This window comes from Aplysia californica, unplaced genomic scaffold (assembly GCF_000002075.1).
Source record: "Aplysia californica isolate F4 #8 unplaced genomic scaffold, AplCal3.0 scaffold00004, whole genome shotgun sequence".
NCBI classification, from domain to species: Eukaryota; Metazoa; Mollusca; class Gastropoda; order Aplysiida; family Aplysiidae; genus Aplysia; species Aplysia californica.
In genome coordinates this window covers 50,921-67,997 of record NW_004797274.1, presented here as the reverse complement: position 1 = coordinate 67,997, position 17,077 = coordinate 50,921, and the positions used below count along the sequence as shown (strand labels likewise).

General features: G+C 37.4%; 1 protein-coding gene across 1 annotated transcript in view; it reads left to right on the top strand.

Annotated features, from left to right (window-relative positions):
- Window positions 1–17,077, top strand: part of LOC101860059 (coiled-coil domain-containing protein 93) — a gene marked incomplete in the record, with an annotated part of 31,200 nt that overhangs the window by 12,635 nt on the left and 1,488 nt on the right. The window contains 13 exon segments of the mRNA XM_005089281.3: window positions 3,279–3,335; window positions 3,730–3,827; window positions 4,738–4,867; window positions 5,937–5,987; window positions 7,658–7,744; window positions 9,417–9,533; window positions 10,847–10,983; window positions 11,777–11,858; window positions 12,389–12,463; window positions 13,301–13,372; window positions 14,519–14,627; window positions 15,070–15,152; window positions 16,205–16,242. Coding sequence (XP_005089338.2) covers window positions 3,279–3,335; window positions 3,730–3,827; window positions 4,738–4,867; window positions 5,937–5,987; window positions 7,658–7,744; window positions 9,417–9,533; window positions 10,847–10,983; window positions 11,777–11,858; window positions 12,389–12,463; window positions 13,301–13,372; window positions 14,519–14,627; window positions 15,070–15,152; window positions 16,205–16,242 — 1,136 coding nt within the window.

Sequence of the window (17,077 nt, the reverse complement as noted above, 5' to 3'; positions counted from 1 at the left end):
CTCTCTCTCTCTCTCATACACACGCACACACACACACGTCATACATACACACACACAAACACACACACACAGACACACACACACACACACACTCACACACACACACTCACACGTCATGTACACACACACTCACACACACACACACACACACACGCACAAGCATGCACGCACTCACGCGTACACACACTAACACTGTTTTGTGCGCTCGAGCGTAGGAGATATTTAGATGTACGAATTAATTGAATTAAAAAGGAGAAAATGGCCCTGCGATAAAACACTTCAGTTCCATTGAAGCTTGTATTGCAACCGGGGACCGCACTTGAAATCTTAAGTGCTAAACAGTTGTTTATATTAAGCGCTCTGATTTGATGTGGACATAGTGGTCCAATGTCTACACTACATAGACGACCTCTGCCCGAGCACTTGAGCGAAAGGAACACAATCAAGTGACTTACTTATTCGAGGTCAAGATGGGCTTCCTGCTGATATAGTGGAGAACTTGTCTACTTCTGTACGCGAGAAAAGTTGAACATTGATACAAAAACACAGGACTCTCTGTCTTCTACTGTGCCGCGGGCTTTCATTTCTAGAAAGGCGTTTTCGTAATTTCATGTTTTGTCTTAATACATTAAGTTAATTCGTCTAGAACTAAGTTCAAGCAATGTCGCACTTGTTTGTTTGTAAGGACAATGAACTTTGTTAAATTTGCCATGTCGAACTTACTGTGTTTTTTTTCTCTTTCTAATTGTTGGATAAGAGGATAGCTTAAGACTCTTTAGAGTGCCTCTTACTCTCAGTATGACAGGGTAGAGAGCCTCCTATACATCAAAGATGGGATGATATTTTGGACATTCCGGGCTGTCGCGATGTTTTAAGTATAAAGGTTATTGCTGACTTCATGTAGGCTACAGCTATGTCTCGGCTTGAAACCTTTGTGGGCGATTATATATTATCCACGCTTTTGAACTTATTGCATTTATATTTCTCTCTTTTAGGAGGAGCGTGTGTGTTTGTGTGTGTGTGTGTGTGTGTGTGTGTGTGTGTGTGTGTGTGTGTGTGTGTGTGTGTGTGTGTGTGTGTGAGAGAGAGAGAGAGAGAGAGAGAGAGAGGGGAGAGAGAGAGAGAGAGTGTGAGAGAGAGAGAGAGAGAGAGAGAGAAAGAGAGGGAACGAGAGAGTGGGGAGAGAGAGAGAGAGTGGGGAGAGACTGAGAGAGAGAGAGACTGAGAGAGAGAGAGAGAGAGAAAATTCATTTTTAGAATTGTTCAGTCTGATATAGCCAGTAGTTCTGTACAGGAACGAGGTCCTGGCATTGAAAAAGAAAGATCAAAAACCGATTCCAAGCAGCATAAATGTGGTTTTTGTTTTATAGACGACTGCATCAGGTCAGATGGACAGATAGAGAACCCAATATAAAGCGTCCTGAAAAAACTTGTCACATAACGTAGAATACTTTATGAGATCAGCAAAGGGGGACTCTGATACCTTGGTCACGGAAATAGAAACAGCAAAACAGTCTCCTTGTCGACTGTAAAGAGAAATAAAATAAAGGAAGACCCCCCTACAACATACATTGAATACGTAAGATCCGACATTGGTCTACACGACTTCATGGAATAATACATATAGAGGTAAGATAATATAATACTTTATTATCCCAAAAATTTCCATCTTTGATAATAAAGTATTATCTTTTTATCGAAGTGGGAAATTTTTGGGATAATAAAGTATTATCTTATCTTACCTCTTTGTAATATCACCCCTCTTCGATAATAATAAAGTATTTCCTTGGCGCTCATATGACCTTATGCAGTTGCGAGCGCCGTAAAACCCTCTTCTATGAAGAAAATAAAAGTATTATCTTATCTTAACTTACCTTATTATTATTATCAAAGCAGAGATTGAGAAAGGTAGAGACCTGTTGTGGCAAATAATCGGACACTAACGAACAAACACGGCTGGCCACGGTGACTGAGGTGTGTGTGTGTGTGTGTGTGTGTGTGTGTGTGTGTGTGTGTGTGTGTGTGTGTGTGTGTGTGTGTGTGTGTGCACGCGCGCGCGTGTGTGTGTGTGGGGGGGGGGGGGTGTCACTTTCTTTCTAAACTGGTTAGCAGCACATCTCATGTCTTATTAATTAGAATACCTGATAAAAGTACTCGTAGAGGTACGACTTTCTTATCTTCCGTGTTTTATGTACAAGACTGTTTTAATACAGTCCGCACTATCAACGGGAAGGGTTTTTTTTAGGGGGGGGGGGGTTTGCGTGCTGAAGGATTACAAATAGATCCGCTGCACCAGCAGTATGTGTAATCCTGTTAATGAAGAAATACAACGTATAAACCCCCTGTGTTCAGACGTATGATGTTGTGTTATGTTTACTTTCGTGTATTTTCTATTTCTTCTTTTCTTTCTACTTTGCTCTTATTACAGACTCAATTGTTCTGCTTTTGATATGAGCTCTGCTACGGTCGAATCTGCTATAACACCCCCTCGACCAAGACAATGAGCTGTACAAACAAAAATTGTACTGACACTATGCAAAACGTCCACTTGTCAAAGACAACAATTTTCCTCGACAATAGGTGGATGTCTCGGTCAATTCTGACTATGTCTTCAGTCAAGAGATATATTCGTATAGCAAATGAAAAAAATGATTTTTCCAAACCGTGTATTGTTGTCGGTTGTTAGAGGGCGCCACTGGTACGTCCTGCTTCTTTAGTATCCATCTGATTTCTGTATGTAGGTCTTTACCCCCCCCCCCCAGCTTTATATGACCCTTAGTGTGTTGATGTTCGTTTCTGTACTCAGAGCAAAACGTGTATTATTATTACCACCATGTCTGACGCTGATAACAAAGGGGCATTCAGATCTGATTCCCTCTTTTTGTAGAGGGTACTGTTGTCTGTGGTTCTCTTGTGGCTTAATATTATTATAAATAATTAATGTCCATGTTGTAAAATTATTTTCGTGCAACTCTACCTACCTCAATACGCTTGTCCGTGGGTGTTTGGCGGGTGCTCTGGTGTGGTTATTGCCCCTTCTTTCCCATCAAACATCTATCATCCTTATCTCTCATGCTCCTTCTTTTTTGTTTGTAACCTATGTTTCAAGTTCATATTTTGTTTGAGTTCTTTGAGCTTCAGTTGGCTATGACTCACATGGCGATATGCTGTCATGTTTGCTTTACTTTGTGTCTTGGAATTGTATTTCAAATGTTTCTTCCTAGTGTTCCTCTTCCCTTTTCAATGTTGTCAAAACTGTTGGGTTTTTTTCTTCCTAGGATGAGGCGTTTGAAGCTGTAAAGGATAATGCAACTACCACAGTCTTGGATGTGAAGGCATGTAGTCTATTTTGTAGGATTTAGCTTTCTATCTTCAAATTTTGCACGACATACGCATTGCACAGAGTGTGAATTTTGCACATGTTTCTTAGGGCATAGATATAGAATATATATTAAAAATAAAAAGGTTGATGCTAATTGATGTCAAGAAACTCAAAAATAAAAGACCAACTACATCTTTGCAATGAGAAGGCCCATACTTAAAGATAATTATGTTGCAATTCCTATTTTCTGATTTTCGAGAAGTAAGTTTTCAGGGTACCGGTATGTTGTTGGTTTTATCAATTTCAAGTCGTCATAGCTTGAGAATGGTAGCAGTAATAACACTTATGAATAATTGATTGATATTAGCTGTTTGTCTTGTAATAATTACGACAGAATATCTCCCCAGGATGCCTACCGGCCTCAGCGTCGATACAGACGTCATGATGCTGACAGTCTGACAGATGAGGAAATGCGTGTACAATCAACACTCCTAGAGTATGGCAGGTGAGATGGGTTCCGGGCATAGTGTTAGATATACCTGTCATATTTTTGCTAATTCTTCTTCATTTACATGAAAATGTATCTCTTGGCTATTGTTTTTGCTTAGTACTGAAATTGCAGTTTTAGGTTGGAAAGAGAGGGGAAAGGCTGTCTGATTAATATAGGCTGCAACTTTTATCTGAAGAGGACCTTTTTCTGAAGATGTCCAGCACTTCACAGGCCCAATGAATTTCGGCCACTTCTTTTTTTTTCTTCACTTTTTTGCTTCTGTCAGTTGAGATAAAGCCAAGTTTAGTAGTCTTTCAGAATTAAGACACTCCAATTTATGACCGCCTCCCACACCCCACCACGTTAAAGCCACCTGTCAGTTGCTTTTCTGTTACTACTTAGTACTTTTTTGATGTACAGAGAGGGACATCTTAATTCAATGTATGACTGTAGTCCTAGTTTACCATCTTTTGTTGTTTTGTGGCATGAATAGCTCCCTTTATTCAAATAATTTGTACAATGAATCATGTTTGTCCATGAAGAAAAGAGCAGAAAACATCAGGGGTTTTTTTTCAAAGTTGAAAAGCGGCAAGCAAGGCTTCAAAACCGGCAATGAGTGGCAATGAAGGATATTCCCAGTTGTTAAACAGTTATATCTGAGCCATATGAAGAGAATTTTCTTTGGATATTGGGGTATTTATGTATTTCACTTCAAATTCATAAATTCATGGTTAAGTTAATCATCTTTTTTTTCCTGTTTTTTCGTGGAGGATTTTCCTACTGCTACCTTGAGCACATAATTACTTTTTGTTCAAAACTGAGCATGCTATAATTGTGACTTTTCCTTTACAGTGCACAGAACAAACTGTCTTGTCTGTCTCTTTAAAGCTAAATTTTGCTAAAGCTTTTTTCTCTTTTTTTTCAGGCAATATGGTGTAAGCAAGTCGGACAAAGAGGAAAAGGACAGTGATAAGGCTGCCAAGAAAAAGGCCATCGCTGCTGGTCTTAGCAAGGAGCCGCAGGACAATGAGGAAGAGCTACAGGCCGAAGAGGAGGTAAAGAGTTCGAGCATTCTCTTGTGGCATTTAGAGCACTGTTTAAAAACAGTCAAACCTGCTTTTACGGCCACCTGCATAAGACAATCATCTGTACAAGCAGTAAACTCCTATTCCCCCTCTAACGTTTTTTTTTTATGCATTACTGTATCACTGTGTAAGACTGCTTCTTTTCTAAGATGGCCACTTTTTTCTTAGATAATTGGTGGCCGTCTTAGATGGGTTTTAATGTACTTTGTATAAGTACTTCCTCTATGGAGATTAAAGCATGAAGGAACAAAAAACATAAACCCCTGCTATGAAACGAAGATGCTTGCAAAAATGACATGACTTCAACAGAGACCAAGTTTACAGTCAGGTTACAAATGCTTGAAGATCACAGCCGTTGTAAGCGGCAAGGGTAGATCAGTTTCAAGATGAAATAAAAAGATGTTACAGCCAAAGTACATAAGCAACACTTGAAGAGACAAGATGATTCCACAGTGTTTAGAACACTGAGTCTGTTCTTGCACTCACTGCCACCAGCTTTTACGGACACACATTTTGCTCAGTCGCCCACATGGGCCGTCTTCTCAAGATGTTAAATGTTGAACAGTACAAAACAAGCACTGTCCTCCTTTGTGACGGAACAGTGCCTTCTAATATCAGTTTATCTTACTCTGTACTTAATGTGAGTATGTCTGGTCTGCTCGCTCTTCTTCTTTTCTGAGGCTCTGTTGTTCTAAGCATTTACAGCTCTTTTTATTGCATCTAAGCCTCAAATTATTGAGCAGATTTTTTTGCTGTTTTCTTCTCCTATCAGAGCTGGTTTCCAGTGAACTCAAGTTGGAGTTTTTCAAATATATACATAATAAGTAGGCTGTTTATTATATATATAATTTAGCCTGTTCAAGAGGAAAGGATTTCATGATTTAAGTCCATTATCAAAAAGACGTATTGGGGAATATTTAAAAAACGTACTGTCAACCTGGGTTTTGAAAATATCCTCAAACAGGTTAAGACTCTAGATACTTTCTCTGTATACAACTATGTTACAAAAAGATTTATCCTGCTGCAACTTTCTTTCCAGCGGCGCATCAAAGCTTTGATGAGTGGTATGTCTGCCATGGGTGCTCAGGAGGTGAGTATGTTGTGCTAGGGTGAGTCACAGTGATGGCTCGGCTAACACTGAATATTTCTCTGTGAGCTTCCAAACAGTTTAACTGTCAAAGCATGATTGGAAAGCACTGCTTCAGTGTTGTTGTTTTTTTCTAAGTGTGTTTATTTTTTCTGCTCAATAATTTGAGAACTGGCCCCCATCCAACACGTATTGAAGAAATATCTAGTGTTTTATTATTCCGTGTAAATTTTGCCTGAAATGGGAATGTACTTTTGCAACTGTTGTTGTTACTACTTCGTGTTCGAAGAGTTTCTAGCTAGTTCTGCCGTTATTGATCTAAAGTATGACCTTGATTCATATGAACACTCACAGTTACTAACTGATGTCAGAAAGTGATGGCTTTTTAATGAGTTGGCTTCAACATGTTGTTCATTATTAATTCATTATATTTCTGGGGTCAAATTACTTATCAGGTTTGATTGTCCTTGGTGACCTGGCTCTGTATTGGAGAATTTTTCTTTATCGAAAATTTTCCTATTTTGAGGAAATAAGCTAGCATGCCTTTGCTTTTTTTTTTTTACTTCTTTCTGTTTAGGCCTATTCATTGTTATTTAGTGTTTCCATGTGTGAAAAGGCTATTTTGTCTAATGTGCCGCGCAGTTGTCATTTTCACTGTGTATTGTAGGTTTGCCCTCATGTAAAATGAACTTGTTGAAACTGCATGGAAGGTAACTGTTCTTAGCTTGTGTCAGTTCATGGGTTCTAATGACATATGGAGAAAGGCAAATGAGTCCGTAAAAGTGCTGTTGTCTCTGTTTCTAAGCTTGATGCTTGGGAGGGTTTATAATTTTGCTTTTACGCAGTATCTCTTATCTGCCCAGAATCTTAATTAGGATGTGAATTTTTCATGATTTTACAATTTTAGCTCGGGTTCTGTTTTTGTTTTATGCAACTTATCTTACTTAGTAGACTTAGATGTAAAGCATTACGCATATTCTGTGCTTCAAACATTACAGTGACCACACTGTGGCCTTCTGTCACAGAAAACACTTATTCTGCTGTATCCAGAGATTTTTAACAAACCACCACACATGTCATGTCTGATTACAGGATGATATTCTTGAGCATAGTTGGTCATTAGAGGTTTCACTTTTTAGAACACAGTCCGTCCCTTTTGTCTTTGATGGGAATGGGAGGAGGGTGAAGAGTGTATGGGGAAATGTGCTGTTTCAATACTTCTGAGCATCCAAGAAACAGTCTGTATTATTTTAGTATGCTATTACACTTTTTGTGTTTGTTGTGTTTTTGATTTTTGAAATTTTTGAGTTTTGCTCTGCCCAGCTTCAGCTGTCACTGGGATTTATCAAAAAAATATTTGTTCAATAGTATTAACCTTGGCATAAAACAATCAGGTTATCTACTTAATAGTCCTTCAAGCAACAACAAAAATGAATCTGAGCTGAACATGCTTTGGCAGAGATTGTTGTTATAGGACTTGCACAGCCTTCCCTTTTTTAAAGATGTAAGAGATTTGTATAGGAATAGATTAGTATAAAGCTTTTTTGCCCAATCAGCGCTAACTGGTATTGTGTTTTTATGTTTGAATTCGAAATATTTGTGTGCTTGGCATGAGAATTCCCCTTTTGTTGTGCATGATGCGTGTATCTTTTATTTGTGGCCATTTGTCCTAGGGTAAAGTGACAGCCAGTGCTGTGGGCTCCATAGTTGGGATGCAGTCACAGGAGATACAGAAGATGGCCTCGGAATATGCTCAGAAAGTAAGACAATAGGTCAACAGTTTATGTTGCTGCTGATCAGAACAGTGCTGTTTTTTTCTAACTGTGAGCTGGTATAAGATAGCCATGAAACTTGTGTCTGTGAGGCATCACCTATTTGCCTTTTTTACATTCTCTTTCTTATGTCTGGTTCTACAATTTTTATATGTAGATTTATGCCATACCAGTCTAAATTGAACTGTCATTCTAAGGCAGATGGACATAACTGCATGTTTCATTATTTTGAGAAAAACGTGAAAAACTCTTGATGCTTACCGTTGAGATCAGTCACTTATTCAGCTTTACAACTTCGACATCTATTATTTTGGATGTAGATATGTCATGCTGTCTTTGAAACAAGAAGGATATGTACAAGGCTAGTAAAACAATTTGATGAAACCAAAAAACTTGATACACTGCTCTGCCTTGGGATGGCAGAGTATGTGAATGGTAGGTGAGTATCTAGTTTCATGTGTTGTTCCTTATCTTTATGTGTGACTTGAGGCTTAGTATTCTTCATGTTAGCTACATACTCAACATTCACAGCAATGTTGCAAAATTTAGAGTTTCAGTTACACAATGTTTTTAGATTTATTTTCATTAACTTTTGAGAGAAGAAAATATGCTTTCACAAAAAAAATTATTTTAAATAAGAGGTTTAAAAAGAGGAATTGATACTTCCCTATTTTAGAAAGAATGACATAGGAGTTATTTAGAAGTACATGAGCAGTAACTATTTTGAATGTGACAAGATGTGAAAACATACAGCATATCTGAGTATTCAATTTTTGTTTTGTATATGATTCTTATGAAGAAATATTTTGTCTTCTACTTTAAAAAGAATAAAGTGATTGGCTGACAGTCTCTCTCTCTCTCTCTTTCTCTCTCTCTCTCTCTCTCTCTCTCTCTCTCTCTCTCTCTCTCTCTCTCTCTCTCTCTCTCTCTCTCTCTCTCTCTCTCTCTCTCTTTTTTTTTTTTTTTTGTCGGAGCGGAACTGACTGGTTAATCTGTAGATGTTCCTTGGTTTTTCTTGCTTTGCTGTCAGGATGAAAGCTATGTTAGCCAGATTTTCAAAATAATTGTTTAACTTCCCCTTAGCTGTGTTTGTTATTTCCAATGTTTGTGTCCTGATAAATGTCAGATTACTTTTGAGCTAACATCATGTCAAGTCAAGTCTTATTTTAAGGTTGAGAATTGTGAAAAACATGTTAATTTGACCATTTCCTGCTTTACTGGTGTCTTCCACTGTGCAACACACACAAACGCAGGGATTTACCCACGTAGTAAATTCACAGTGTTTGCTTAAATAAGACAGTAATGGGTCATTTTATTTTTTTCCTCCATGTGAATGTGTTTAAAGGAATACAAAATCTTTGCTACGTCCAATGTTACAATCCATTGTCTTTTGTGTCATTCTCTGCTTTTTGGTTCGTTAATTTTGTTAACTTTGCTCTGCTTTTCTTGTCTGTCAGTTACCAGCTTTTTGGTCCGAAACAATATGTATGCAGCGAAGAAAGAGTTTGCCAATGGATTATTGTTTACTGCCCCTTATTGATATTGTTCTTTTTTTTTAAAAGTAGAAGCACCACCAATTAAATTTCCACCTGCAACAGAACGCCATAAAATGCGGCCGAAATTCAAGCTGCTTCTGAGTGTTGTTTTCCTTTGTTTCCAGCAAGCTGAGATAGAACAGATGGAGAAGCAAGAGAGACAGGGAGGAGCCCAACAGCACCAAAGACTCACTGCAGCCCTGAAGAAGCAGATAGAACAACAGAAAGAAAAATTAGAAGACGTAGGCTGATCTCCTTTTCAATTTTGCTAATTTTTTTCTCATGTTGTCTAAAAGGGAATTAGGGATTGTGTCAAATTATCTGAGAATTTGATTGCGATTATATTTTCTCTTTTCTTTGTGTCCTACCATTCTAGTCATATTGTACAAATAGTGTTAGTTTGAAACACGTTTTTAAAAATAGGTCTTAATAGAAATATGTTATCACAGTTGCTGTGTTATAGTACATTGCTGAACAAGAGCTGCTATGGTATGAATGGTCTTCAGAATAGTGATTTGAACTAGCGAGACAATCATGCAGTTGGAATTGATTCATTTTGTCTGGAGTGATGGTTTACCTGTTCGTTGAATTTCCCATTCGTTAGAGTGACCTGTCAATCTCTCTTGCCCTTTTTAACTCCCAGTGGAGCATAGGCCATCAACAACATTTCTCCTGCAAAGCCTGTCCTGTGCATCCTTTTCTAGGTGTTTCCGTAATGTCCCCGCCTTTTCTTTTTCCGCTTGTCTAAACTCCGTTTTCTCTCCTCTCTTCGGTGATAAAGGTCCCCTATCTTCCAGAACTGGCGGTCATGTTGATTTTGCTTTTGATGTTTTTGTAGCTGTTTTTTGTTTTACGGGAAAGGGCTGCTAACCCTTTGCCCAACCGACCTTAGTTGCCTTCTATGACATGTGCGGTACGGATACAGTGGTCCTATTCTTTGCTCCCCTGTCTCTTGGACAGGGCCCCGGGAACCACTCGGGTGGACCTGTCAATCTCTCACTTGATATTTTTTTTTCCTGTAGGTATCTTACTCAGTTGTGGTTAAAAAATGACAGATTAGCATTTTGGAGTATCTTATGTATGACAATTTGTTTTTAAAAGATTTTAAAAATCACTGTATATTTTGTTGTTGCACTGAGATTGGTTGAATCTGTGAGACTGGAGTGGCAGGTATAATCCAAGCAAGAGGCTGTGATGTGTTTTAATATCCAGATTTTAGATAAATCAGCATGTCAATGTTGCACCCTCTCCTGGCTGTACATTGCTCATAAAATGTAATAAAGGAGGGGGGAGGGGGAGATATGCTTTTGGCTTTTGGACCTTGCCTTTTTTTTTATTGTTGGTGTTAAAGGCGAGTGTTTATGATAAGTTATTTTTCTGACTGTGTTCCAATACCCTACTTCAAATTTCCATCTTGTTTTAATATTCTCATCCATTCCTTGAGCTGAAAAGATAATGAGTAAATCAATGTTACTCCAGTAGAAGGATGCATTTTGAAAAGCTCTTGTCACTCACTCTTAGACATTTGTTGAGGGTTTTTTTTTTGTGTCTCCAGTTGACCTCTAAACACAATCAACTCCATGAGACGTACGTGGCTACGCAGCAGAAGCTGGAGGAGGTGCAGCAGCAAAGTGCTGACATGGAGGCTGAGATGGAGAGGATGACGGAGATCGAGCAAGGGGAAAACCAAGGGTATCTCTCAGCTGTTCCATATGCTACAGCATAAAATTTCATATTTTGTAATCAAATTTTTGGGGGGGGTTTTGGGTTGGTTTTTTTAAAGAAAGAAAATGGTTGTCTTAGAGGTACTAAGAACTGAAACCCTTTCTCAAAATTCAGGGACATGGGAAGTCTTTAGTGTTCCATATTGTTTTATGTTATGTAAAACAAAAAGTTCTCCATAGTATGGACACAATATCATGGTGTCTTTTGAGGCGAAGTTTAGTGAAATAAAGAAATTTTGCTGGATTAAGACGGATATGTCCGCAGAAAATATTTTATTAATTGTTGGTCTCGTGCCATCTGAAAATGAGATTTTTTTCAATCCGAAAAGGGAAAAATAAAAATGTACGAGTCGTACATAGCAGTTTCAATCAATATTGCTTTTCATTGATTGTCTTTTTAATATTAATTACTCCTTTTGTGGTTTTAAAAATGAAATTGATATATACATTTTACTTCATGTCATTTCTTTGAATACACGATGAAGTTTAGGCTCTTATCAAGTCTTATTGATTCATGTATCTTAGTGGGGGTACAATTTTGAGACAAAAATATCTATATTTCTCTTAATTTAAAAAAAGCATTGCATTTTCTTCTCTTGTAAACGATTTTTATTTACAGTTTATAGCTTTCTTTTTTAATATTTTCAGTGAGAAATGCTGTAGAGTAATTTTAAAATGTTCATATGTTTATTATCATGACATATTTTTTAGCAGCAGGATTAAAAACTCTGATCTGATATGTATTTCTGTTTCTTCTTCAGAATACTGCAAAATCTTCGATCACTTGTTGCTATGAATGAGAACCTGAAGCAGCAAGAGCAGGAATTCAAGGCTCACTGCAAGGTCAGAGACTTGAGAAACTAGTAACTATATCGAAAATTGATATTGATTTGTCATATCACAGAAATATTTAACACAATATTACTGTTGAAAGTTTTTTTCTTTCAAGTTGCATGATTAGATGTTGCCCTGCCTATAAATTCTTTTGAAACCGTGTGATTTTAGTATCACCCTTTGGACAGAAATATGTCAAATTTACAAGCAGAGTTTGTACAATTTATTATTATGAGATGATAAGAGACATGTTGAACTTATAGAAAATGGCATCAATTGAAAATCTATAAACTTAACCAAAGTATTGATTTTCTGCCGAGAAATGACGATTGCGAGAAGTAAATCATTTTGTCAGCTCTCCTTCCAATATATAGTAAATGAATACTTTATCTTTGTCTTGGTACAAATGCAGGGATACTTTAGCATTTGTCAGTTGGCAAACAGATTACAGTTATTTTTCTTGTTCATTTGAACAATGGCTCAAACTATCCTTTTTTGTAGCCCTTTTTGTTCAGTCAGCTTTCTTGCTCTCAATATAGGAGGAGATGGCGCGACTCAAGAAGAACATTGAAAAACTTAAGGAGGAGGCTGATGCTGTGGACGGTGAGGACAAGGTGAGAAATGATTGGGTTTGAATCATTGACTAGCTCTCAAGAGAAACTGTGCAGTCCCCAGTACTTATTGTTTTCACAGCCTTTTTGTTATGAAAATCGTCACAGTAAGTGACACACAGTGGGTGGTTGGTGGGTGCTATGGTGTGATTTGCTCAATCTTTCCTATCAAACATCTACCGTCAGTATCTCTCCTTCTCCTTTTTTGTGTATGTTACTCTCTTGTAACACCTCTAATCTTGGGCACTTATATGACTTTATTGTGTTGCAAGTGCCGTAAAAATCTTACTAAAACTAAAAAGTTAGTGTAAGAATCTATGGATGCACTTGTACGTAGTTTAAGACTTTTAAGACTAGTATTTGGTCTTTTGTAAACACAGTCGTATAATTTTGTACTAATGTGATCTCTGCATTCTTATAACTTAACTTAAGAACAGTGTACAAGTCAGCTGTTTCTAATGTAATCATGCTGTCGATGTTATATGTTTTGTATCTTCTGTCTTACAGTATCTTAAATGGGTTTACCTTCTGGTCTATCTTTCATCTATTTTTCCTGTCACTTAAAAAAAATGTGGTCATAGTAATGAAATAGGAATAAAAACTGCAGTTACTTTGATTGTGGGCAACCTTCTTTGTGTGTAGCTTATTACAAAACTTGAAAAATTGTTGCTGGATTTATGTTAAAGAAGAAATAATTTATATAATGTCATATTAGTCATAGTGTTAAAACTAATTATTTTTCAAGATAACAAAATTCCTTTAAGAGGTGTGATTTTAGTTGTGCTTTTTTTGAAGTGACATTTGGCAAAAGTAGTCATGCTTTTTTATTATACTCCCCAGGAGCGTGTGAACCTCATTGACAAGCAGTACACGGCAGATAAGGAAAAACTCCACAAGATCAGGCTTTTGCTTGTAAGACTTGTTGTTCTATTTGTTTTATGTTAGATTGCAGCGGGCTAAAAGACGAAAGCTCGAGGGTGTTTCATCAGCTCAGGTGATGTCATGTTGGACTTTGGAATGGATGGGCCTGGTTTGAATACCAGACTGGAAGTTCTAGAACTGGGATGGTTGTATGGAGTTTTCAAGGCTCTCAACCCATTTGGCTCTGTCCCATCAGAGATGGACGTTAAATTTGGAGCCCCCCACTTCTTAAATAATCAAATATGTCAATAGGGGTATTTAACCAATTCATTTACCTTTACTTACGAAAGCTCACAGATTTCTGAATGAGTGATTGCAGCTGTTCTCTGTGGGAAAGAATTTCATGACAAAATGGAATAGAGGGAATCTCACTGGTGTGAACGAGAAGTGCAATGATTCCTGTCACAGAAAAAAAAAGAAAAAAGAAAATGAGGTTGTGACTAATCACAAAAATGTTCTCAATTTAATGGTGTGAAGGCATGACCTTGATTGGGTGTGTTATTTGCTCTTCCTGGGGTACAAGGCAGGACCGTCGTTCTGCTGGCCACTGTCCAAATGTCCCACACAGTTGTCCTGTATATGTGTAGTTGGAAGAGATTCCATGGCCATTAGTTACTGCAGAGGTTTTATTTTTTGTTCTTCATATGTTTATTTCCCTTTGAATACATATATTAAATGACAGTTGCAATGCTGTGATCTCTGAAGAGATTACAACTTAGGTCTAATTTCCAAGCAATGTGTTTGTAAAGAGTTAGAAATCTAATAGTGACTTTTACAGACATCTATTGTGTCTTTTTTTTTTCTTCAAATTTTTGCAGATAGAATAGTCCATCCTGACTTTTGTTGCAGAGATAATTGTACTTCCTGACTCCCCCCCCCCCCCCCCCCCTCCCCCCAAAAAAATTAAAAAATCAAAACACAAACACACACAAAAAAAACTTGAATTAACGAAAAAGACGACTTGTCGTCTTTACTCTAAATGAGTATTTATTTATATTTTAAGACTTTTCTCGTAGTATTTTTGTTATGCACAGGATATTTACTGAGTTGTAAATGAGATGCGTACCAGTATTCGGATTACCATTATAACTATTATTTCTGCCCTTGTTCTAACTAGGAGGTTGGTTTTGTTTTCAGGCTAAGAAAAACAGAGAGATTGCTGGTTTGCAGAGGAAGATCGATGAGGTCCCGTCTCGGGCTGAACTGAGTCAGTATCAGAGGAGATTTGTGGAGCTCTATAATCAAGGTCAGTTGTTGTTAGATGCTTTTGATTACTCTCTGCTTTCTTAGTATATAGTGTGTAAATTTAGAACTCATTTAGTTGTTTTTTTACCTTGAATTTACAAAATTATATCTGCGTATATCTTTGTCTAATGATATAGGTCAATTCTCTCTCTCTCTCTCTCTCTCTCTCTCTCTCTCTCTCTCTCTCTCTCTCTCTCTCTCTCTCTCTCTCTCTCTCTCTCTCTCTCTCTCTCTCTCTCTCTCTCTCTTTCTCTCTCTCTGAGTGTGTTTCTCTCTGTCATGTACTGAAAGTTTCCATGTAAACCCTTTGGTGTAGAAAGTGACAAAAGCTTTAATTTTTCATTTAACGTCTTTATGATTAGTGTTTTTGGAATGTGGAATGGAGTCACTATTTAATTGAGGTACTTGTTTACTTTCTAATGTCCTTGCGTTTTGCCTTGCAGTGTCCTCCAAGCACACAGAGACGAAGCAGTTCTTCACACTGTATAACACACTGGATGACACAAAGGCCTACTTGAGCAAAGAAGTGAGTTTGTGTTTTCCTCCATGTGACACTGACAACCCTGCCAGTATTGTGGCTTCTGTCTATGACGACAGGTGGTCTTTTTCTTTAGAATTGTATTCATATATGCAAGGTTTTGCTGTGTTACAAAATCGTCGCCTCAGAACTATTTTGTCCAAAGTGTACTTAAGTAAAGAGGCACTTTAGACAAAATACTTCTGAGGCAAAGAAATATATTGTTTTCATGATCAGTAATGTTTTTTTAAAAGACTTGAGAAATTGCTTACAAACCCTTGTAACAAATCAAAAGAAATATAACGATATATTTTTATTCAGTAGCAACTATGGTCTAAACACATGCTCACACTCACACACACACATACACACACAAACACACACACACATACTCACGCTCACATTACATGCACACACATGCACACACATGCACGCCAAACACACACACACACACACACACACACACACACACACACACACACTCACTCACACACACACACACACACACAAACACATGCACACAAGCACACACACACACACACACACACACATACCCACACATCTACTTACTTATCACACACGCAGGCTCACACATCGTTACGAAATTAGCACATTCGAATACATAGTAAAATAATATACACAATGCAATTCGCAAAATACATAAATGGATGTAGCAAATACATGTATTCATTTCCTTTGTGAGTGCAGTACTTGGACTTCTATTATAAGGCATTGTTGCTTTCACAGCTGCAGCACATGGACACTGATTAAACTACCTGCTAATGCTCCATAGTCATTAAGATTTTACGCCAATTTGAGGCTTCGTACAAAATCTGTGATATAGGCAGTCTGAATACATGTTTATTATCTCAATTACTTTATTTACCTATCCCTTTTTATACTATTTGAAAACTTCTTTTGATATGATTTGGATGCACTTGAAAAAAATAATTATTTATCTGTCTTATTTAGCTGCAAATCAGCTGGCTGTTATCTAGTTATTTCACCCCCTCCACTTAATCTTTTTCTTACTGCATCAATTTTTCCCTCTTCTTTTCTAGGTACAGCTCCTGAATTCAATTCATGATAACTTCCAACAGTAAGTATTTGATATGTCGAATCAATTAAACTGCAACTCACCAATACAAACAGCAAGATATGCAATATGAGCTAATATACACTGTTATGGACACCTCACACATTTATGCGTCATGAAAATGCTCGGAAACATACACACAAGTAGAAATACATGTTCATGCAAGGGTGCATGCCCTTTATTATCCCTTTTCTTTGCTACTTCTCTCCCCAATTTCTCTCTCTTCCTGTTCTCTTTTTGGTTTTTCCTTGCCTTCCTCCTTTCCCTGTGTGCATGTCTCTCTCTCTCATTCATTCCCCCACATCTCTCTCTATCACTTTGTCTTTTTCAATATTTTTTTCCTTCTGTCCTTCTTTCATTCACAGTATGTCTTACTATCTCTTTCTCCCCTCCTCTTCATTCCCTTCATTCTTCTGCTTTTTTCTTAAGACCTTTCTCGTTGTATTTTTGTTATGCACAGGATATTTACTGAGTTGTAAATGAGATGCGTACCAGTATTCGGATTACCATTATAACTATTATTTCTGCCCTTGTTCTAACTAGGAGGTTGGTTTTGTTTTCAGGCTAAGAAAAACAGAGAGATTGCTGGTTTGCAGAGGAAGATCGATGAGGTCCCGTCTCGGGCTGAACTGAGTCAGTATCAGAGGAGATTTGTGGAGCTCTATAATCAAGGTCAGTTGTTGTTTGATGCTTTTGATTACTCTCTGCTTTCTTAGTATATAGTGTGTAAATTTAGAACTCATTTAGTTGTTTTTTTACCTTGAATTTACAAAATTATATCTGCGTATATCTTTGTCTAATGATATAGGTCAATTCTCTCTCTCTCTCTCTCTCTCTT